The sequence below is a fragment of the Lutjanus erythropterus genome, chromosome 8 (genome assembly GCF_056507025.1).
Source record: "Lutjanus erythropterus isolate fLutEry1 chromosome 8, fLutEry1.hap2, whole genome shotgun sequence".
NCBI lineage: Eukaryota > Metazoa > Chordata > Actinopteri > Lutjaniformes > Lutjanidae > Lutjanus > Lutjanus erythropterus.
Window position 1 is genome coordinate 25,327,953 of NC_139324.1, and position 24,971 is coordinate 25,352,923.

General features: G+C 38.3%; 2 protein-coding genes across 3 annotated transcripts in view; one reads left to right on the forward strand and one right to left on the reverse strand.

The window, feature by feature from the left end:
• Window positions 1-1,195, reverse strand: part of LOC146322903 (FERM and PDZ domain-containing protein 4-like) — a 59,021-nt gene extending 57,826 nt beyond the window's left edge. For both annotated transcript variants that reach the window (XM_084725032.1, XM_084725030.1), the window contains exon 1: window positions 970-1,195. In XM_084725032.1, the coding sequence (XP_084581158.1) occupies window positions 970-1,013 (44 nt within the window). In that variant the 5' untranslated portion in view covers window positions 1,014-1,195. The remainder of the gene's footprint in view (window positions 1-969) is intronic.
• A 12,796-nt stretch (window positions 1,196-13,991) lies between these two features.
• LOC146322904 (rho GTPase-activating protein 6) overlaps window positions 13,992-24,971 on the forward strand; it is a 29,607-nt gene continuing 18,627 nt past the window's right edge. The window contains exon 1 of the mRNA XM_084725033.1: window positions 13,992-14,283. Within this exon, the coding sequence (XP_084581159.1) occupies window positions 14,134-14,283 (150 nt within the window). The 5' untranslated portion in view covers window positions 13,992-14,133. The remainder of the gene's footprint in view (window positions 14,284-24,971) is intronic.

Consider the following 24,971-nt stretch of genomic DNA (forward strand, 5'->3'; position numbering starts at 1 on the left):
TGTTTCGAGTGACCCCGTTAGAAAATGGACACAAATTGACAGTCACCTCTTTCTTATATTATAGCTAAACAGTGCAATAAAATACTTTTCTACAAGCAATTTTGGAGATATGCAATGAAGCAACAGAATATTGATCCATATTTGATCAACACAACCTAGTTTTACAGTTTGATCAGAGTTTCAGGAGGTTTTTTGGAAACTGGACACAAAATTCGCACCTGGTCATGATACTTCTAGTATTACGCAAAATGGCACAATCAAATATGTTTCTGAAAACATATTAAACAAGAAATATGCAATGTAGAATCAGAGTCTTCATCAATATTTCATCAACACTGGTTCGTTTTACATTTTTTCGTTCAATCTGACCTCTTTTTGAAACCACTTGAGTTACCCCCTGCTGGTCATTAGAAAGAATGCAGGTTTAAGGCACTTTGCATTGACTTCACTTTTCAGACCAGAAAACTCTGTCTAGCCCTATTTAATATACAGTTTGTGCTTCCAACAGTAATATTTTAGTGGAAAACTCTGTATAGCCATAAATTGGTTTCGGCACTGTCAGTCAGGTGCAAAGATATAAAAGGAAGAGTTCTTTAGAAAGTTGTAAACACCAATTATTTTCAAGGTGGGCTGTGGATCTCAAAGGAAAACCTTGAGAACAAGAACATACAATACATCATTACTGCCATGAAGTGGTAAAAATTAGTTGGTTATCCACGACCTTCAGTCAGCAACGCAATCCAAACAAAATCAAACAGAATTTAATTGCGTCTATCATTAATTCTATCAAAAAGAGCGATGTAAGGCTGAAGTGAAAAGCTAAACTATCTCATGGTCTTGACAATCAAAACTCTTTGTACAGTAACGAGCAGCAGTGCACTCATCTTCAAGATACGGCCGCTGTGAGTAATCAGATCTGACTGAATTATAAAGTAAGCACAGAACACCAACACGCAGCTCACTACTCACTGAATGACAGTGAAGATGCCGAGTTCATTGTCGTCTGGGTCCATTGTTGATGACAAGTCTTTAATGCAGTGCTTGTTTCTGTTTTTTCCTGTCCAGGCCTTTCAGGCCTCCTTCACTGATGTGTGCTTCTCCCGTCCTCTTACCTCTTGACTCCAAAGTTTCTCCCTGCCTGATTTGGACTTTCCATAGGCAACTGAGCTCGTCTGACTAAGCCATTCAGTTATGATTACATACAGTGCCCCTGTCCAAGTGAGTGGCCGGTGCCCTGGGGGAGGAGACCGAGCTTGTCGCTTCTGCCTCAGTAATGAAATAGCATCACATTCCGGGCCAGTGCGTCAGAAAACACAGAGGGATCAATGCCGAACAGCTGGACTCCAATGAGTTGCTGTGCTGGTTGAGGCTGCCTCAGTGAGCAAGGCTCTCATGAAAAACATGTTCTGTTTTGGTGAAATTCACCTGTGGTGTTTTCATATTCCAACTTCATTCTACTGGTCATACAGCAGCAGGAGAGTTAAAACATATTTGAGTGTTTCCAGCAATTGAAGCAAACATCAAGTGTGTGTGGGTTTTTTTTATCTCAATGGTATTATTTACAACATTTCCACACAACCAAACTGCAGTATCTGAAATATTATTCTGATCCCTGTACGAGGCATTTGGAAATGGCATGTGTTTTATCATCCATGAGAGCTTAAAATTAAGCTTCAACCGTAATCCAAACTCTATCACTATCTGCCTGCCAACTGTCACCCTTAACAGAGCCAAACCTAAATCCTATATAAACCACAGAATTAGATCTTAACCTAAATGTTATAGAGAGGCATCAGGTATTATTTTTATTGCTTTTATATTCAATGTCTTTTACACATCTATTGTCAAATAAATTAATGCATCTTGTTATAATATATTTTAATGTAATAAATACGGTGTATATTTAATACATTTTCAATGTCTTTCACACATCTACTGTCAAAAAAATGCATCTTATCATACTATATTTTCATTCTAATGAATACGGTATATTTCAAAAGTAAATTTAAAAAATATATATCTTTTACACATTATTGTCATATAAATTAATTAATCTTGTCAAACTGGCCAAGTTGTAATAAATGCGGTAACATTAACAAAAAATTGTAATGTCTTTTGGAAATCTATTGTAAAATAATGAATCCTGTCATACTGTATTTTTAATACAGTAGCAAATACAGTATATTTAATATTTTTATCAAGGCCACATTTTGGGGGATTTTAGGGCATTCTCCCATAACGCCATGGCATTTTAACATCCTGATAGTTCACGCTGGATTATGCCATGCAGACTCTCTCATGCATGAATGGCATACACAGTCTTCCATTAGTTATGAACTGAGGCACGTGTCTTTGCCTCTGCAAGCAAATAGCACCGCTTGCATAAGACATCCCATGCCATGTACACACAGCAGCATGTAACAACTGAAAGTTCAGGCTCTGATATAACAACAACACAGTGCAACAAAAAGTATGACCGTGCTTTTTCATGAAAACATTTCTTGCTTTCAATGTGCAGCACCATGACTGTTTGAGTCATTTCTGCACAAATTGCACACAGTTTCTCTTCATGCATGTACAGTAGCTGTGCATGACCATATGGCCACAATGAAGCGCTGTGTGAGGTTGAAGCAGACAAAAGCAGACCTTTCTGTGAGATAAATGCTGCACATGAAACCATCCAATCATGTGGCCTAACACCCGCCCCTGGGCCACAGCGTGCTGCATCAGTGGCCTGTTTTTTTCCGTGACACACAGGCCGCGCCACTTAGAGTGAGCACAGGGGATGTTCAGAGTGCAATAACCCTACACAGTGCACACGACTGAGAATCACATTTAGCATGTTATCTGGGGGTCACAACAGTGATGATTTAGGATGGTGATGATAGGCAGTATGTGTTCTGAGACTCATCCGATTTAATGTGCTGTTCACTGCGCGTGGGATGGCTCATTTGTTTCCTTAGAACAATGTGGAGCTGCATGCTTCTTTGCAAATTGCTCTGACAGCTCAAATGACGGCAACACACAGCTCAGATTCTCTGATTAATTAGAAATACACTTAAGGGCACATGAAACAAAAACATCCCAGTGCTCTAAAATATCTAATAAATAATAGTGAAAACAAACATGCAGAAGCTGCAGTTACTTCCACATGCAGGAGATGCAAGTTCATTTTCAGTCCATCAAAGCAGATTTGTGCCTCACATAACAACAGCAAAGAAGTGACTTTTTCATTACTTTATGGAGCAGAACAAACAGAAGATGCAGTCATTTGCATAAAATGATGAGAGTCGCTCCATGCAGAACAGGAAAACTCATATTAATATAATAAGAGCTACTGCCTGGCCCTCGCTAAAGGTTACAGATGTATTTGCAAAAGCTGTATAGTCTGCATTCATTCCAATAATGTGATTTACTCTATTTGGCTACAAATCTGAATTGGGATAATTATCTTTTTTGCCATCACAGAAGAATGCCAAATAGGTCATTAATCATAATTAATTAAACAAGTTGGAAACCCATTAACAGAGTTGGACAAAGCTGCTGCTCTCATTAAATGTCTAAAAGGTGTTCTTGCAGTTTAAATCAAACATTAACATTAAAGTGCACTATTTAATGAAACTGTTTTCTCAGATTATTCCTCAAAATTATATTTTCTTAGACACAATCAAGCACACAATACGTAAGTTCAGCTGCTTGGGTTCTCTCTCACATTAAAACAACTAGTATTGTGTCAAAGTTTAAAACTCTGGTATTCTGATAATCCAACAATGTTTATGACAAAGAGACTAAACTATAACATAACTATAGCATTAAAGTGGGGACCAAAGGGTTAGGCTTTACATGCATAATCACATTGTGAACTATGAGGTTGTTGCAAATGAAAACACAATTATATTTTGTAAAGAAATGCAAGTTTTAATTTCTATATGTGCTGTGTAGGCAGCACCGACTGTAAGAAGCAGGAAACATGAATACTGAGCTGACTAGGTACTTTATTAGCATCCTAACACCAAACGGCAAATCAGAAATATACTTAAGCATTTTTACATCACATCATGTTTAAAAAGAAGCGCAAATCCCTTTTGCGCTTCTTTTTAAACATGATGTAAATGGCAGTGTTACAGTTTTTTTTTCTTATGGTATAGAGGTATCCGGTGAATGCCTTTTGTGCTCTGCCATCTAGCATCACTGCCATATTGCGGCGGCACATCGTAGTGTGTCACTCACAGCCTCTACTGGTCATGAACAGAACCCAAGTTTTGTAAACCTTACAAACTCAAGCATGATTTTCTCATGGTTTTGGTTAAAATGATCATTCTTCAAGATTGTTTGTACGTCTGGGGTTCTCTTCTATACACCATTGCTGGTGGAGCAGCCCAGAACTGCACAGGTTTTTTCTGATTTCACTGACATACTTATCAAAAGTAACAGTACATAAAAAGTAAAGTGTGAGTGTGAACGCACCATGGAGACTATGGAGGTACTTTCATGGATTCCTCTATATTTCTGGCAGATAAGACACTTTGTGTGGCACTGTGTAGTTTCAGGTGACAGGAGATATGGATTTCAAAATTAAATAAAAATAAAAGTAAAAAGTAAAACTGTTGATTAGCAATTTAACATTAAAAATTAAAAAAAAAACACGCACATGAAAAGGCTGGCCCCCTGAACATTTTTGGGGGCAAATTTGGACTGGAGGAATGTGCATTGGAGGAAACTGGTCTCCAATTATACTGGTAAGCCAGGATGACAAAAGATGTAGTTTGATTACATATGAAGTAGCATGGGATCATGGTAGTTGTTTTTTTTTTCAATTTCAAACAAACACCATCTGACATGACTCTGGCAGAAATCATGTTCACAAATTAGGTCATGTATTAAGTTTATTTACATTATATTTAGTCACATTTGCCATCTTCATTAGTTACTGACTGACAAATCCGACATATCACTTGTTTTCTCTGAACTTTTAGTAACGAGCAACTAGCTAGCGATGGTGAGCAGGAAACATACCATTACTTTGAATAAATTATGGATTTCTCTCCTTTTGAGGCTTGTTGGAAACATTTGGGTTGATACACAACCCAACAAGATATATAACACAGGTCTAGATACACATTTTTTTCTCTGGCCTGTACTTCTATTTGTCAATTTCGATTGTTTTGGTGTGAGTTGCCAGTTTTTGGGTATAGTTACCATAGAGACGCCTGCCATCCCTCCAATATAATGGAGGTAGATGGCACTCAACTTGTGGTGAGACCAGAATGTCGCTTCATGACCTGGTTACTCGAGATAATCCACAGACCTTGTTGTGAGCAGCGTTCTAACAGAAAGAAAGTAGTTCTGGAAAATTCTACCATAGAAAGAATGTAGTTCCTACATGAACTTGCTCACAACAAGGTCTGGGGATTATGTTGAATAACTGGGACACGATTTCTGGAAAGAAACATTTCTTTTGAGATTTTCAAAGGTATCTTCTGCTGCTTTGAGCACGACAAGCTGAGGGCTGTTTAATGATTTCTCTTTGATAGGGACAATGCAATTTAACCCACGCAGAGTATGAAACTGATGTGTTGCACAGAGCTAGCTTGTACGTGTAGGCCTACAGTGTTATTAAAGTATACAGCTTCAAACATCACAAAATCACAATACACTATAGAAATGGAGGGCACAATACACACACTTCAATACACCAATACACATACACCTCAGAGGTTTTGAGCACAATTAGCTAAGAGTGGGTACAACTTCGGTTTGCTTTTGGCCACCACTTGACCTTTGATGTGAAGGATATTATATCTGGAATCGATCTGATTTCAGTTGGTAATGTGTTCCAGAGCTGACTGTCCAAATTTAGATTTATGATGTGGTATTTTACAGTTGCCATTCACCCTGCTCCTAGTTACTCTCTTACTGTCTTGTCTTTGAATAAATCTGGAAAGAAGCTCTGGAGCTAGACTGTTGATACATTTGAAAACTAATTTCAGGAAACAAAAGTTGATGAAGCTGTCCCATTATATTGGAGAGAAGGCAGCCATCTGTGCAGCTGATATCTCCAAATCTCAGCAATGCACACCAAAACAATGGATGAATAGAACCACACGCCAGAGGAAAAATATGCATTTTTGATTTTTGGGGTGAACTGTGAACTGTTAGTAAAATAGAACACCAAAAACCCCATCAGGCAGAAAAACAACTCTCCTGATAAGCTGTTAAATATACTCATACCATAGACAGGAAGTACACAGAAGTCAATTGCAGTCAATGAGAAGCCAGGATATCACATTCCTCAAATCAGATAGTCGCTCTCGTGTCAACACACTACTGAAGCTCCTCCCTGCTGGCCTGGGAGGATAGGATTCGCAGCATCCAGCAATTATCTGTAATGTGGGAGAAAAATCAATGTGCCCATGGAAAGCTGCTAAGGTCACCAAACTGACGTTGTCACTTGAATCAGAAGCACTGCGTCGCTGCAGGCGGGGCTCCAAGCCTATCAGCCAGCATCTGTGAGAACACTCACATCATTTGTAATGCCATGGATTACGATCATTATTAGCCTGACGATATGGAAGATAATTGGTTTTTGCGTGTGTTCATGGTAGAATGGAAATTCGTCACAGATTTCAGGCATCCATCAGTGCAAAAAAACATGCTTACTCGATTAACTTGAATAAATTTAACACCACTGACCTAAAAAACTATATTCATGTATTATTTTATATAGTTATGACTAAGTTTTAGTTTATTTTATATATTTAAGTCCTGAACAAGCTGCATAAGTGTCTTTTCAATTGCATTTTTTAAAGCTGAAATAACATTTTTGAACTATAAGGCAGAATTCACGGTCCGCAATCTCTACCGATGCAGTTAAAGATTAGTTACACCAGCTCCCATGAGATATGACACAGATGGTGACAGTTGGGGGACATTTCTCAACTCTGTTGTAAATGACTCATCATTCTCTGTTGTCAATCATTCTGAAATTTGTGGAGATAAAAACAAGAAGTGAAACAGCTTCAGACTCACCTCTCCTGCTCTCGGTTTTTCTCCAAACTGCTGCTAACACAAATTTCATTTTCGCCCGTATTGTCAATTTCCATGTCTCCTCTCTCAGGTAGAAAACCTCAACTGAAGCTAATGGAGGGCAAGCTTCGAGTGTGCCCTCTTTGCGGGTGAGAAGATCCCAGCAGTATGCTGTAAGGGGAGGGGAGGCCTCCTTGAAACATTGACAGTCTGGTGTAAATTCTATTAACGGCAAGGAGATATTCAGAAGAATGAAAAATCAATACCTTGTGGCCAGTAATGTTTGAAGGATCAGGCTGAGTGGAAATGTGAGATGGCATGGCCTGGCCCTGACGCAGAGGCTGCTTCTGTAAGTGGTTAATCAAGTGCTTGTCTGACATCTAGATTGCATTTTCCTCTCACCATTACTCCCATTTTCCCCTTCACAGTAGAGAAGATGTGCTATCAGATGTAAGAGATGGTAATCGGAGTAATAATAGCAGTCACCAATCTGTTGAAGACGCACTCTACTAAAGGGTTTTGTCTTAACATCTCAGTTTTCATAAGACAAATGCATTGTTTTTTTCACTTCTGCGCTTGGGTAGCATACACACGAGACATACTCCTGGAAATGATGTCTGTGATGAGTTCAAATGTTTCATCTCTTTCATGCTGTGTTAAAGTTAATCCACCATGTTGTTGAGACCTTACATAAGAAAAGGAGGCATCAAGCAAAATGATGCAATCAATATGTATCTCCCGCCTACATAACAGGCATTTCTTTAAAAAAAAAATCCCCCTATACAGCTTAAATTCTAGATAGTACTGAGCCATTTATTTTTTTTAGCTTACTGTTGTTGCTCAATATCTGCACAATAATGGAAGAGAAATAGGTGCCATAAACAGAATGGCAAGCGCAACATTTCCGAAGGTGCCGTTTTGCTCTCTTTTGGTGGCCCACTAGGACAGATTCTCTCTTTAATGTGTATAATTAAAGGTTCATAACAGCGTGATGCTGAGGGCTGCTTCCACTCATGTGCTTGACGGCTCACCAGCACACACAAGTGACAGAAAGGAGGCATTGCATTTGTTTGGGGCTAAGTTAGGCTGTTAAAGCAGTGTTCCTTCATTTATATTTTATCCATAGTTTCATGATATTGGGGGAGACTGTGGGCAAGTGGGCAACTGTAACCCTTTAATTCTTCTAATCTGAAACAAGGTGATTAATCTGCAGATGCTTAGTAGGGATCTTTTTCTGCCTGTGAAAGTTTTCAACAAAGACTTTGTACAGTACTTTTCCTATGTTCTCTAAAGTTTAGACCTCTTCTCTCAACATGGTCACAAGATAATTTCAGGAAAATAACATAAATTATTGTGGCAAACAGCACAAATTGACAACCAGGAAACATCTCTCAGTGAAATCAGCCCTTTAAATTGCAGTAGGCTTGGAGTTTACATTTGCATTTGCATTTTGTAATATAAAATGCAAGGGCCACATTTTAGACTGGGGCAGCACAATCAACAGAGAACAACAAGGCACCAGCATTTCAAAGTGAACCCGTCAAGTTTTTGAAATATCATGCTGATTTTCTGTAATATTTTGTGGTAGTTGCGAACAACAATGTAATTTCTTGGGGTGAACATGAACAATCTATGCTAATACGGGTGTTGCTAGCTAGCACACAAAAAGAATTTGAACCATAAAAAAGAATAACATCTTAAATAGCATTATTAGATACTACAGCAGTAATATGATTAATATAACATTATTTTTTCAGTGATCCAATTACCTCAACAAGGGGGCAGTGTTAACACTCTGTCCTCTTGCATTAAATTCAATATTTTAGCCTTGTTATTATTAGTGAAAATATATCAATTGTATTATTAATTAGTGCACAAATGTATGTCTAAGTCCAAAGATGACTGGTGTATTTCAAGTAGTGACTGAAAATGTCAGGAGTTCATCATAAAATAACTTTCAGCAGAACTTGCTTAGGCATAGAAGCCATACATGAGTTTGAATTCACATGATAGCCTATAGTATTAATCAATTAACTTTTGAGGGGCACATTTACAGAATTGATCTATGATGTCATGTTGTACAGGTACTTTGGATTTCATGGAATTTAGCAGTCTAAAAGCCATCTAACAACACTGCAAACCAGGGCCTCAAACATGCATCGAAACAGTGCATCCATCGCAGTAAATATACTGAACACAAGTTAAGTCTCACAGAGGTAGAATTTGCTGCTATAGTGTTGGATTGCATTGGTCTGTACGGGAATTGTTTTCATTGTGTGTTAATCCTGTATCTGTGACAGAAGAGATCCACAGGGGCCCAGAAAGCAGGCTCACTGTGTGGCTATGAGTTAATGGCAATAAGAAAAGTGTAATTGTAATTTTGTTTGGGCATATGGGACTATCACCACTAAAGCACGATATCCGCTCACAGGAGAAGGGCCTAAGGTGGGTTCTGCTATATTACCTGATTCTGAGACCCTATTTCAAAATATTACATGCACTTCCATGGCATATATTACTAATCAAATTTCCCTTTAATCAAATTACCATGCAGCAAACCTGGGGCTGTAATATTCTTGCATAGAAATACTGTAGACAGTGCACAGGGAGAAAGGTTGAAATTGAGGTTAACAGGAGCCAAGCTACTAATTTTTGCTCCCAGGCTGCTTAATCAGGTCATGGCAACAAACCAGGTAAAATCTCCAAATCAGTCATTAGTGCAAACACGTCATCCAGCTTTGACTCAGTTGATGCTGAAGAAGCAATATGAGCGCACTACCACCATCTAGTGGCCTGTCTAGTGGTCTGTTCTTCACAAAGGGAGGATACTTTCTCTCAGCTAAAGCCATGCTGACTCATACAATCAAGGACAGCCTGTCGACTACACATAAAACCAGAGCCAGTTTCCCATTTAATGTCTTTCAGAAATGACCAACCTCTGGGTCCGAGCTCATCTGAGATGGACCGACAGAAAGTCAAAAAGTGTGCTGTGCCCTGACAAGTCCATGGATGTCGTGTCCTCCAGGATAAAGAGGAGAAGGACCATCCAGACCGTTACCAGCACTAACTTCAAAAACCAGTGATGGTATGGTGGTCTGTTAGTGCCCGTGGCATCATGGGTAACACGGGTCACATCTGTGAGGGCATCACTGATGCTGAAAGGTACATATAGGTTTTGGTTTTGAGTCCTCAGTTCCCAATGGAAGTGTTGTTAAAAAAAATGGTGATGCATTACAGGGGTAAACACGGTCCTGTTCCAACTTTTTTGGAATGTGTTGCAGGCATCAAATTCAGAATGAGTGTATATTTACAAAATACAATAAAATTTGAACATTAAATATCTTGTTTGTTTACTGTATTCATTGCTTATGGAAATATCGAATTTCTGAAACTGGGGTTGTAGACCATGATGCATTGCTGTCAGAACAGAAGGGCTCAGTGACATAGACAAAACAAACAAAACATCAGAATATTTTTGACCAAATACCTCGATATTGTGACAGTGTTTTAGGGATGACTTTTGATGTAACAGCTACAGATGAGGATGAAATTATTAGCCCTCCTATGAATTTTTTTTTAAAGAATTTTCCAAATGCTGTTAAACACAGCAAGGACTTTTTTAACACAGCTTTTCCAAACATCCTAGTTTTATTTTGGATGCTTACATTATTTTACTTTGCACACAACATTATTTCACGAAAAACAAAAACTACCACGGTCAAAATTATGAGTCCCCCTGACGCTAATAGTGTGAGGACGGTGTTCTTTGGGTTATACGCCTCTCTCTTCTTTCTCCAAACATAAGCAACGTCTCTAGTTTTGTCTCATCTGACCAAAGGACACACTTCCTTTATGCATAATCTTTCTCCAGGTTGTCCTTAGCATACTTCAGCCTGGCTTGAAGGTGTCTCTTCTGCAGAAGTGGAGTTAGTTGGTTCCTTGCAGTCCATTCCTGTGCAGGGCTCTAGTGATTGTCTTCTTTGAGAGTACAATTCCTGACCTGGCTAGGTCATTCACTAATGTCTTCGCGATTGTTCTGGGGTCTTTAGACACATCTCTCACTAGTTTTCTTTCCAGAGGCTTTGAAATCTTTTGCTTCCTGTCTCTGCCAGGCTTGTTCTGTACTGTGTGGCTCTCTTTGAATTTCTTGACGATACTTCTCACTCCAGTTCTTGACACTTGGAAATGCTGTGCTAACTTTGTATATCCTTCTCCTGCTTTGTGAGTATCAACAATTCTTTTTCTCAAGTCTAAACTGATTTGTTTTGTTTTTGGCATGGCGCTTTCTCAAGTGACAGCTCAAACCCTCACTGAAGTTTTTATACTGTATGTAAATTGGAAGATAACCCTCAGTTTTAACTTGATTTTACAAGCTTTTAGCTTAAAGGGCTAATAATATTGATCCTGGTATTTTTTGTTTTTTCTGAAATAATTCTGTTATTGTGTGCAAATAGAAATGCTTTCTAAAGAAAACTAGTATGTTTAGAAATGCTATGTTGAAAAGTCCTTGCTCTGTTAAAAAAGCACTTGGAAAGTTTTGAAAAAAAAAACCTTAAATTTCATAGGGGGGCTAATAATTTTGTCTTCAACTGTAAAACAGTCTGATAAGTTGAGAAAATTGCATCACTTTATTGTAGGGTGACCAGATGAGAATGGGTGAAATTAACAGGACATGGAGTTGGGGGTGAGCGTGTCATGTCAGAAGGATTAAAATGGATTAATTTAGAGCAGCATTATTATTATTAATATTTTGAAGATCATTTACAGATTCTGAGGATGATATGAAGCACAGTGTCCTGGCAGAGGTGACAGGTGTGTTACAGTGACTTTCAACGTTGTTTCAGATTGTCATTAAGCTGTTATTTATGATAGTTTAATCAGTGCAATAGACAAATGAAAACAAATCAATAATGAGTAGGTTACAAAAACAAATAGGACATTTTTAATAACTAAAAGCAGAAATGATCACCTGTAAGTGATTTGATCATAACGTTTTTATGAATCATGTGTTGTTCACATTATCTCTTACTATAATAGTTAATTTCAGGGACAAAATAGACAGGATTAAGGGCAACTAATGTACTTTTGGACTGCAGCCTTTAACACCAGGAGAAGACAACACTTGTGTCATATCATAAGATAACAATATCCAAAATCTAAGAAAATCACATGTCACAATATCAATATATTGTCCAGCCTTATTTTCACCTCTCTGTGGACAAACGCTGTGATCGTCATATCCTCATCACAGGTTTTAGCCTCACATAGAAAAATCTGTACAAGAGAATCTAAATGCTACAAAACAGCCCGGTTAGCTTTCACACAGCTTAACAGTCTTATGGCACTAGAGAATTGACCTAATAAATCAGTAGGAAAAATGATCTCCCACATATTCCCAGAAACCTGTGTGGTTCCAGTGAGACAGCGATCTTAACAGCATCCCTGCCAGGCAGCACATTATTCTCCTCATTATATTCCTATTGTATAACTCCACAATGTGCAGCAGAGTGCCTCTTAGAAAGCTGTTCAGCTGATGAAGAGAGCAATCATTGACTACATTTATTAATATGAAATACATTAATTTCACACCACATACATGACCCGTATGTGTGCCGACGGTTTATTCGGACATCCTTTACAAGAGTTACTGGACTTAAGCTCCCAGAGCTGCACTTATCCCACTGAGAAATGACATAACGGGAAGTCTGATGAGAATCTGCGAGGAGTCTTTCTCCAAACCTCGCCACCACCAAATAAGTGGATCAAACGCAAAGCCGGTCCCTTATCACCACTTCCCCTGTCTGTTTGGTGGGCTCTGGTATCTGATGAATCCTTATCGTGGCCATACAGTGCTGGTTCACATGTCATGTTATCACACAGGTCCCTTCCCCAGGGCTCCCACAGGAAGAGTCTGTTCCCAGGGCGCTACATGCCAACTATCTCAACTGCCTTAGGGCAAGGAGAAAATACAGAGTGGTCAAAGACGGACTGTGAATTTAGGCAACATCTGTCCAATGTTTCTGTCACAGTGAGGGTCTCAGAAGGATAAGTGAGAACCAAATCAGTAGTATTAAAAAGTTGATTTAGGTTTAATAAAAGTTTGTTTAATAAATTCTAGAAAATTCAGATGCTGTGAATCCCTACAAATCCATATACTACTTACAAAAGCTTAACATCCAGGGAGAGACGCTAATATGTTTAAGCAATAGCCCCATGAGACACCAAGCCCCTTAATTTGATAGTCATTTTTAAAGAAAAAATTCTCTAATTTCAGCTTCTCAAATGTGAATATTTTCTGGTTCCTTTACTCCTCTATGACAGTAAACTGAATATCTTTAGACTGTACACAAAACAAAACAAAGAAGATGTCGCCTTGGACTTTGAGAAAACAGTCTGTATATATATATATATATATATATATATATATATATATATATATATATATATATATATATATATATATATATATAAATGGTGTACAGGACAGGTGGTGCCGCACACTGTACAGAATGTAAAGCCTTTGACTTGACTACATCTAAAGTCTAGTTTTGTAATGGTTTGTTTTGTGTGTAAAACAATTAATGACGTTTAATTGGCTACATTCAAGTAGTCCAAAGTTTTTTTTGTTGTTTTTTTTTACTAGATGAGTCATATTTCCAAGCTTAAGTACCTTTGTGTTTACAATGATTCTTGTGCATTAATTCACCTTTTTAATTTAACAGCAGGAACTTAAGCAAACACAGACTGTGTCACACAGACATGCATAAATAAAGGACTTTTTGCCCTCATGCCTTGGTGTACTATGGCTTAATTGTTTGTTTTGTTGTTTGGGGGGAAATCCATTTTGAAGTGATTTTTTATCGTAACTAAAATGATGAGAGGAGGAAGTACTGAGTCAGACTATGAGGAAGGAGGAGGGGGTGACCAGGGACTCCAGGCGCGTATTTCATAATAGAGCAGTGAGCATGGTGACGCGCTGCCGGGGACCTGCTGCTGCTGCTGCTGCTGTGAAGCGGTGCTGCTCCTTCGCTCCGTCTGGACTTGAGCAGAGATATGAATCTCTTTCTACACATTTTTTAATCACAAATTGACCCACTGAAAGGAATTATGTCCGCTCAAGGATTGTTAAGCAGTGTTTTCTCATGCTCGCTGAGCCCCAAAACTATCTCCAAGCGGAGACTGAGACAGACGAGGAGCCTGGACCCGGCGATGATGAGACATTATGGTACCGAAGCCGAGGAGACATCTTATAATAAGGTCAGTGACCTGTTACAGCTTCATGTAGCAGATGATTGAAGGTGTTGGTCGAGTTGGTATAATCAGAAAGTACCCAGAAACCCACAGAGTTCCGAAGCAAGTCTGGGTGGCGTGCCCCTCTTTTGGTGTGGTGATATTAGTTCGGGTCGCAAGCAATGAATGACAAAATTATTATTATTATTTCTTGATTAAATTATTTTAATACTGATTATGATGACTGGAGATATGACAATACTGTTTTTCTTAAACTGTGGCGGTCACAAATGTCCAAAAACTTCGCTCACAACATCGTTACGCGTGTTACTTTTTTCTTATTGCAATCATTAGGAACTTACTATTTAAAGTTTGAGCCAGAACACAACTTGTACAAACACTGTATCCAAATTACGGAAGTGGTTGGAATTCCCTAAAGGATGAAGTAGCAGAGTACAGGGTTGTCGACTGCTTTGATCTTCAAAGAAAAGAAACTTTCTTTCTTTTTTTACTTTTGCTACTTTCTATCGGCATCATTACATATCCTAAAATGGAGAGGATCTCCAAGGGAAACTGTTGCAACATCGCCAAGTCTATGACAAATAGGACAAACAATTCCCTTAGTGTGTGATACACTATAGTTTTATAGCTGCGTCACCGGACACTAAAAATGATTCAACTCGCTGCTTTTCATGTGATGATGTCAGCAGAAGCGTTTGCTTGTGCGAACTTGCTGACGATTGAAGAGGTGTGACGGGAAAACTTTGTCACATTTGGCACTTTCTCTCATATCATAATACAGACTACAAAGGGACACTTCACAAAAGTAAACATGCACGTTTTTCCTCTTACCTGTGGTGCTGTTTATCCATCTAGATCCTGAGTTTTCAACAGGGGGCACGTGACCCTTATGGGGTCTTCAGAGCTACTGCTGTGGTGGCTGCCAAATTATTTTTGATTTTTTTTTTTTTTTTTTTTTTTGTTCCAGAAACTAAAATATGTCTGAAAATAAAAATTAACATAATTCCAACATACTATTAGCAAAGATGAATTGGCCCATTTGTGAAAAACCTTAAACATTTATTTTATACAACACCGACAAAATGCTACCCATGAATCTTCATGCGATCATGTAAGCTAGCTAACTTACTAAATCCCTGTGTCACACTAATCCATTAACAAATAACTAGTTAGCTACACATTACTAAACATATTGGCCATTACCTGTATCATTATTCCAAGCGTACAGACACTCTTGTGAGCCACAGTCAAAGACTAATACACCTAATACATCTAATGCTAGCCATGCAATAACTGCTGCTAACTTCACAGCTACAGGTAAGCACAAAAGAGAGAAGACCCAGAAATGTTCAATGCAATATATAGTTTCTAGAAGGGTGTGGGGAGCTTCATCCCTCTCTCAACTTAGGAGCCCATAGCCTAAAAAACTAAGAACTCTGACCTAGATTGTTTTGATGTGAGTTGCCATGATTTAGAGATCATGGGTGTGAGATGTCAGCCTTCTCTCGAATGTAGTGGAACAGGATTTCGCTTGGCTTGTGCTTGAGCGCCACAAGCCGGTTGCAATTTTTTTTACCAGTTCTGATTTTTTAAAAGTCAGATTTTCGTCTAAAACTATAAATGACAGCATACACAACCTTTTTTGTAATTTCTCTTTAATGGATAATAAAATTCTATGTTCATAATAAAACAGTGACTATTAAATAACTTTTACATGTTTTGCAAAAGTGCTCCAGGTCACTGCCACGCCTTGTGCTCTTTTCCTCTTTTCTTTCTCCCTCTTCACCTTTTCATTTTTCCAAATTTTTTCCTCCTGTCACATTTTTTTGCTCTCTCTCCTGTTTATCCCTCTCTGCTTTAACGCTGAAGACATGCTAGCATCTGCACGTGTGGCGGCAAGCGCCACTGAGTGTGTGGTGCTGCTGGAGGGCACTGGAACAACGCTCCACCACTTTCTTTCTTTCTTTTCTGAGGTAATACAGTATTCCCAGTTTGCATAATTGGTTTTTAAGAGAGAGGGTGCTCATGTGGATGAACTGCTGCATAATATTCTCAAAATGATGAAACTATTTGTTAAGTCACTCTAATATCTGATCACGTGGTCAGTTAGAGTTGACACAAATTGTTACAACGTGTGTCACACGATGTGTCCAGTCATCAGTTTATCAATCGGTGCATCTTTACTTTCTATTTAACTATACCTGCCAACCATATCACCATGCAGAAGGAAGCATGCATCTAGGCTACTAATGGACGTGAGGTCAGAGAAATGACATTAATGTTAACATCCCGTACTGTCATGAGCCTCTTGTACATGAGGAGATGCAGTTGACAGATGATAGAAAGAAAACTGTTCCTACATGAAACTTCTCATAACAAGGTCTGTGGATTATCTTGAATAACGGGTATGACTTCTGGAAAAAGATATTGCTATTTGAGTTTTTCAAATTTATGTTATTTGGTGTTTTGAGCACCACAAGCCGAGTCATATCTAATCATACATCTCTACAGCAGATATTTCCAAAACTCTGCAACTCAAACAATCTGGAGAGATGAATAGCACTACAGGGAAGAGGAAAAACATGTATTTTTGATTTTGGGATGAAGTGTCCCTTTAAGGTGGAGCTCTGGAAAAAGGGTGGAAGAGGCTGTGATGGGTGTCGATTTAATAATTTCCTGTGCAGTAAAGCTTCCAGCCTGACAACAGTATAAACATGGCAAACAGCAATGTGATAAAAGTATTAAAAATGATCAAATGTGTGCATTGTGAATCTGTGCATGCTCCTTTGAAGAGACATGTTTGCCTCACTACTCCTAATGAGCCTGAAAACCCAATTTTTCATGGTCAGTCCACCTTGGTAAAAACAATTTTCTCTTCAATTTAGTTTCCATTTGAAGGTAGGCTTTTACTTGTGTTTTGCTGTTTAGAAATGCAAAAAGCAAAGACACTCTGGATTCGTGGATGTTATTATTCATTAGTAGACCCAGAGATGAATGTATGACCACCACACCACAAAAAGCAGCAGTAGCAGTGTGGTAAAAGCACATGTAAAAGCAATGACATTTCTGTTATAATAGCCTTTATATATCACCAAAGGAAACAAATCACCTCAGTTATTGCTGCATATCAGTGCCTGGACACATGGAGAGAGATTACTGTCCATGGCTTCACCTTTGTGAGGAGGTGCCTTCCTATGCCGCGTAAATAGCATTAAGACGAGGGAAGGTAGAGACAAAAGCCAAGTAAAGACAAGCCTATTACAGTGTCCATTTGCATCTCTTCTATTGTTACAGATCAGTTTATTTTGGATTGTTCATAATTTGAGCCAATCTGTGCTGCTGTGCTTCAGCTGGTCTGCATGGTAACACTGTTTGTTTTGTATAATGGAACATGCATTGCAAACATGACATTATAATAGGCTTGTAATGAATGCCAGGTATCTGGTCTCTCTTACACTCATCAACAATAACCTATCCTACAGCCAGACCTCTTAGAAATGTAATCACAGTAAATCTGAACGAAGCTGATTAATATTGGAGACAGGTCTGTGTCAGAGAGGATATTTAATGTGATTTATGACTTTGGGGAGTGCTTGTGTGCTGGCAACACCATTATGCTCACAGAGCAGCCCCAGTCTAGGTTTCCCCAAGCATTGTAAAGTGAAAATGTAGTTAGTAATAGACATTAGATAGTCTCAATAATTTGTGATGATGTTTACCACTACTAGGCCTAATTTAAGGGGTTTTAGTGTATCTGTAGACAGTACAGCTCTACTACTGTATTTGTGCCACTGAGAAGAACTCCAGCCAGTTGAGCTGAGGTCTGTGGTGTTAGATCCTTACTAGAGACTCACATGACCACGCTGTCGGCTTAAACTGACAGTAAGTAAGTGCCTTAGTGTATGCAAACCTCACTCCAAGTCCGTAATGAAAGTCACATTTTCTGGGTGTGCAAACTAACCAGCCAGCGGTTCATCCAGGGACAATAGTATCTAAGATACTGTTGCAACAACATTAGTGAAGTCAGGCTGACAATGTTTCTCCCTTTGCACAAAACACTGCGGCACCTCCACCCCATAATAGCCCCAGCACTACAAGACTCCTGTTTTATGAGATCTACCATGTCTTGTAACTCAGGCTGTCCAGACCTCTTGTAAAAATAAAAACTTACTGTATTTAGTTTCTTGAATGCCATCCAGTGTATATTTATTGTGCTTAGCAAAGAGTAAATCACACAGACAAGCATATTTTGCACATGATATACCTGGTGCTTGGAAATCCATCATTGCAATGTGTTTAGTATCCTAACTAAGGTCTTTTGTCTAGTGTAGGGTATCCCCTGTTATATGTCTGTGATTTATATGATTCATAATTCTTATTGTAGCATAATCCTGGCATAAAAAACACATAATTTCCCTTGATTGACCTTGTATTTTCCATAGGTTGAACATCATGTGCTCTGTTCAAGGTGTACTCACTCAGGGTGTCAGTAGGCCGAGCTGAGATGGAAAGCAGGGACATCTGGTTTACATGAAGAAAGCCTCAACTTTTATTTCCCACAGTACAGCAGCATGACCTGATCCTTGGCTAAAGTCCCTCAGGCACATATTTCTTCCCATGGGAGACTGTCCATTTGCATGGCATGGAACTAAACCTGCAGGCCTGAAAGTGCTGCACCACAGCATCCAGTTTGTGTCTGATAAGAGGAAGAATAAACAGTGGGTTAGATGTAAACACAGGTGGCAAATCACTGTTTCACATCAGCTCAACTGAGTCTCCCTTTCAAGAAACTTTGTATGAGTCCATAGCTGACTATATGATCGTGTAAGTCAAAGTGTATTCCCAGCCTCAATAGCTAGATACCTGCATTCAAGAGCCACATTCAGTTCAGTCTTTCTATGAGAATATAGTAGAGCAGCAGCAATTAGTTAATTAATCGATTAGTCAATCAAAAGAAAATCAGTTGCATAATATTTTATTAATCATTTAATAATTTCAGTAATTTTTTAAAGGAAAAACAACCAAACATTTGCTGGTTCAAGCTTCTTAAATGTGAGCATTTATGGCCTTTTGGTTTTAGAGTTTTGGTTGGACAAAAGAAGCAATTTCATGACCTCACATTGGGCTCTGGGAAATTGTGATGAGCATATTTTTTTTTTGAGCATTTAACAATCGCCTTCAATAACCATGAAAATAACCGTAGGATTAATCGAAAATAATCCTTAGTTACAGCCCTAGAATACAGTAGACACACATGAGTGTGTCTACACTCAAGTCAGAAAGTGTTTGCATAATATGTTGTAAAAAATAGTTAGTTGGGCTGTTGAAGATGCCCGTTAAACTGATAGGCATTTGAACAGTCTCAGGGTTTAGGCTAGTTACTGTATTGGCAAATAGTGTTTTTCCATATTCTATCATTCAAAATAATATCAGTATTGTTAGAGGCTCTATGGTGGAGGGGTTAGCAACTTCAGTAAGTGTACAAGCGGTTTGGTTACAAAAGATCAGATAAATAAACCACAGTAAAATGTCAAAGTACTAAAAGACTGTAACAACAAAAAAGGGGCTTAGACCAAATGTATTTCACCATCTCAAGCAGAAGCACCTGGTGGAGTACAAGGTGAGCCACTAATCCCACGAGGAGGAGCTCAACAGCTATTGTGAGTTCCAAACCAAAAATATTTCTCAGTATTTTGTCATATCATCAAGAAAAGTGTTATCGCTGAATACTCTGAAATACTGTGATATTATATTTATATTATATTAGACTAAATCTCCCACTCCTATTGGGAAAGTGCCTATCTGTACTCTTCCCCAATTCTCCTTGATGTATCACACTCAACGGTGCAACTTTATATCAAATAAGATCAAGACTGTATGTTTACTGAAGAGCATTGTTTCCAAAATGCAGTGGATGAACTTAATTGTCTGAGTTGGAAGAGGAAATAGACATACAGGCTTCAAATGGGCTTTTATGCAGCATTCACAATCTGTACATTAAAGTTAAATTGGGGCAACTCCCTACAATAGCTTTTGATCTGCACTACAGAAACTAAAGTGTTTTGGATGCCTTTGACTATCATAACAGTATGAATGACTGCCCCGCTGAAAGTGAATTACTGTTTAATATGATATGGTGGATCCCTCCACTGATCCACATAAGTGCTCAGCACTGGTCACGGTCATGTTTAGGATTCATTTAAACTGATTCTGCATTTCATTTTGGGTTGTTATTGGACTAGCTTCTGGATATGAATACCTTGAGAGATATTGGAAGATACTGCTTTTTGGTTAAACCCTTTATGTAAAAACTTATTAACTCTCATTCAATGTCGTCATCTACAGTACATTCTCTTTTAATAGTGTTTACATGAAACTTTGTCTGTTGAAGATAGTGATTTTGAAAGAACCACAGGCAGCATGGGATGTAATATTCATTTATTTGATATAATGCAATGCTTTGACCGAAATACCTTTCTAAATCACTCTAAACAGTCGGATCAGATATGCCACAGTATATGTCCATTCACTCAGGTATCTCTGAGAAAGCCAGTAAATTGCAGAAACTTGCAAAGCCTTTAGAGGGAGCCATTCATCATCCTCTAATAGTAATGTAGTGACCAAATGAGGACATTAATCACTGGGACAAAGATTAAGGGTTGACAGTATCTGAAAATGTGTGTTTTGGGCAATTATAAAAATCTACAATTATTCAAATTGTAAGCTTCATAAGCTATATGTGACCATTTCTGTTGCTGTTATTTATTCTAGCACTGCTGTTTTAATATAAAATATGTCATATTACCTCAGCATCAGGTTTTTCTATGTTTTTTCACATACTATCTTAGACTTATTCTCATTTTCTTCACGGAATGATTGTGGTGTATTTTTTTTACATGTAGGACCACTATAATAGCATTTCTCTGAGCATCAGATTCTGTCTTCCTCAGTCCCCTCAGATGTTATCTCAGTTAAACTGAGCAATATGTTAATGGAGTCTGGCAGGCAGTCACTGAACTCAAACTCCAGTGTGTATTCTCAGAGCAGTGGGCTTTTGTGTTCAGGATAACAGGCTTAACTCTAAATTGACAGACAATTGACAGTTATAAACAGCTGATCAGCTTACAGTGTAGGACTGGTCATTGCTTGTTATTGTCAGAATAAACTGTTGCATTCATCCTGCAAGCCTGCAGATTGCCTGAGCCTCCTCGACTCTGAGGAGGAGGTGGCAGGAGAAACAGCTAATACATAGACAGTATATTAAATAGAATTTCAACCTATGTAGTATACTGTCTATGGCTCCAACTCGCTATTTGGACTGCTGTACTCATTTTTGGACACACAATTGTTTCATATTGCTCTGTTAATTCTGAAATAGAAATATCCGCCATATTGTATTTCAAAACTAAAGCTCAATGATGTGTCGTAACACACATCTAAGTGTCCCGTGGCTCCTTCAACATGTTGGTGGAATAATGTGATGATGCAGAGGAAGAAAAGTTTGAGAGGACTGTGCTGTTGGAGTGTTTAGATGGAATGTCATCTGCATTCCTCTGTGCACCGTGGAGGAGAGACGGCCTGAGGGAGAAAGAGCTCGGAGGAAACTGAAAACTTCTCTCTGTTACAAAGCCACTTGAGTCTCAAGGAAATGAACTTTTCTTACATGCAAGAAAAAATATATTCCAATTAAAATCCAACTTCTTTTCAGAAAATGTTATCAAATCTAGCAGTGTTTTGTATTTTACTATCCTACTATCAACAAACAACAATAAAGCCGGAAAAGCTAAAAAGCAACAACAGTTTTGCAAGTAAGGCTTCATTTAGAGGTTTATAAAGACAGATACCAGTATAAATATATTTGCCTCTAAAAAGGCACTAAACGTTTCAATTGAAACCCATTCAGTGAACATATTGATGCTACTGGGGCAGTATAAGGAATGTCCCAAAAATACTGTCCACGTTAAATTTGACTGCTGTTTGACTACCTCTGTGAAGCAGCAAGTTAGAGGACTCTCACATTGTAGCTGAACCAAAGTGGAAAACTGATATTATTGGTCTAATTGTAGTTGACAGACTGGATATTTAATCCCATCTGCAGGCTGATGCAGCTGTTACTCTGCTCACAATATGATATAATATGACAATATGATATTAAGACCCAGGCAGCACCTGCCTCAGCTGCTCTGCAACAGGGTTCAATATGTTCTCGTGATATTTATGCCAACTAATATAATAACCTAAAATGATAACTAGTATCTGTTGTATCTGTTTGATTTATCTTGTCTTGATCTGTATCTATGTGTATGAAGACCATATGAACTTTGTTCACCATGTCAAATAAACAGACTGGACTTTGATATTAAACTGAGAGCAGGACAGTGATCGATTGGTAAAATTCTTTACGACTGTTTTTGAGACTTTATTGTTGGCTTTTATTGTTTTAATGATACTGTGATACACTCTAAAGTAGAGCTACAATGATAAATCGATTAGTTGTCAATTATTAAATTACTTGCCAACTGTTTTCATCATCAATTCTCTGAGAGACTCTCTGATTCCAGCTTATTAAATGTGAATTATTTCTTGTTTCTTTACTCTTCTATTACAGTAAACTGAATATCTTCAGGTTGTGGACAAAATAAGACATTTGAGGACATCATCTTTGGGCTTTAGGAAACACTGATTGACATTTTCCACCATTTTCTGACATTTCATAGCGCAACAACTCATCGATTAATCAAGAAAGATTAGTCTAAAGAGTAAATGAGGATGTTTGTTAAATGGCTTGTTTCTGCCTGACACGCTGCTTCCTGTTTATTGTCCCCCTGCATGGCATTAACATGATTCCAGCACTCCAAAAAAGCCACTCATAGCTCCACCAGAATGGAAAAAAATGTCCAACCAGTATTGTACAGTTGTCTTCAGTTTCATCTCACATGTAATTTCATCACAAAAACATCAATGAAACAATCATTTGATTTTGTTCAAGTAATAAACTACAACTCAAAATGCTTTTTTTAAGCATCAACCAGAGGGAGACAACTCATATACGTAATATTATATTTCTGGATTTCCTGTGTAGGCCACATATCAATCAGTTACTGCTGTCTGATTATTAAAGATCTTACAAGTCCACCTACACAGGTGTTTTCACTTATTTTCCTGATTAGACCTATCCTCTCAGGACTGTGTGGGTGGTAAACAGTGCTTAATTGATATATCACCATCACTGTCATGTTGCACCTGTCAGTGCAGCCACAACAGTGAGCCAACATGGGACTGAAGCAGCAAAATGGAATTTAGCAATCATTCATTTTTCATGTCGTCTGTGAAAAAGGCCTATTACCAATTACCACAAAGTACCAATAAGCCTTTTTCACTGAAAACATTTTGACATGTCAGAATAGTATTGTGCATACTGGCTTGTTCTTACACTGTCAAGGCTCACTGGGACAATAGAAAACAACATAGCCATTGTTAAGAGCACCTGTGCTTTTTATTATGACAAGTCAAAATATCTGCTGTGAAAAGGCCCAGCTTCAACCTGAACAGAGGTCTAATCAGTCCAAATCACTGAAACACAACTCAAACTATATTTTTTAGAGCTCAACCGTCACTGGATTTTTGGCATCAATATTTGAGAGTATGTTTTGATAAGAATTTTTGTAAGGAATTGTGACCCTGCTAGGCCTACTGAGCAGGACATTTTATGTCATTTTAACTCTGCTAGCTGTGCTGCCAAGACTGCGGAACCATATTCACATTTTAAAAACCCCAAATAATTTTTAACAGACATATAAAGACTAGGATATCCATAAAAAGTTGCCTGACTAACAGCAGAACCTTTCCAGGGAGCCAACAATATGCACAATAGCAGCACCCTGACTCTGTTTGACCTGAATGGAACAGAATCTTAATTAGTATCATTAAGTGTTTACTCTACTGTGCAAAATGGCAAAATGGCTGACTTAAAAAGGTCTGTTATAAGTTACCTGCCATCAGTTTCTTTCTATAGTCAGCTGTCTGTGTTAAGGGTGACTGCATCACCCTGTCTGGGTTTATTTCACCATAATGATCTGCTCATTGCACATTAGCGCGCTTATTAGCCTTCACGGCCACTTGCTCCCTTTTATTTTATTAATTTGAAAGTCACTTTAATGCTCCACTCCCAAGTCCTCCAAAATCTATGATCAGAACTATGTCCATAGTAATGGACTGTTATTCATAGCAGTGATCCCAAACGGAGAGCAGTAAGAACGTCTGAGCCTCCAGAGAACAGTAATTGTTGCTGCTGGTGCAGAGCTCACGTTACCTTGACTTCAGTCATAACCTTACAGTACAGCAGCATCAGACTGTTGTCTCTGACTAAATCTCAGCATAGCTCAGATCAACAATTGTCTACTGACAGGTTTTGTTATTTACAGACAACATTAAGCCTAACGATACCTCATAATTAAATATTATAGGAGTATTGGCTCATTAATCTACTTAGAAAGGGGAAGACTGAAGGAGCACAGAGGCTGACTGATCAACATTCATTTCTGAGGATACTGTGAACGCTCAGGTTCAAACAAGGTCACAGAATAATTCTTAGACATCTCTGTAAAACAAAGGTTTCGAGTCGACATGAATTCATACAAACTTGGCAAAAATGTAATGCAAGAACGTGTAAAACTGCACTGTTGTCAAAGAGA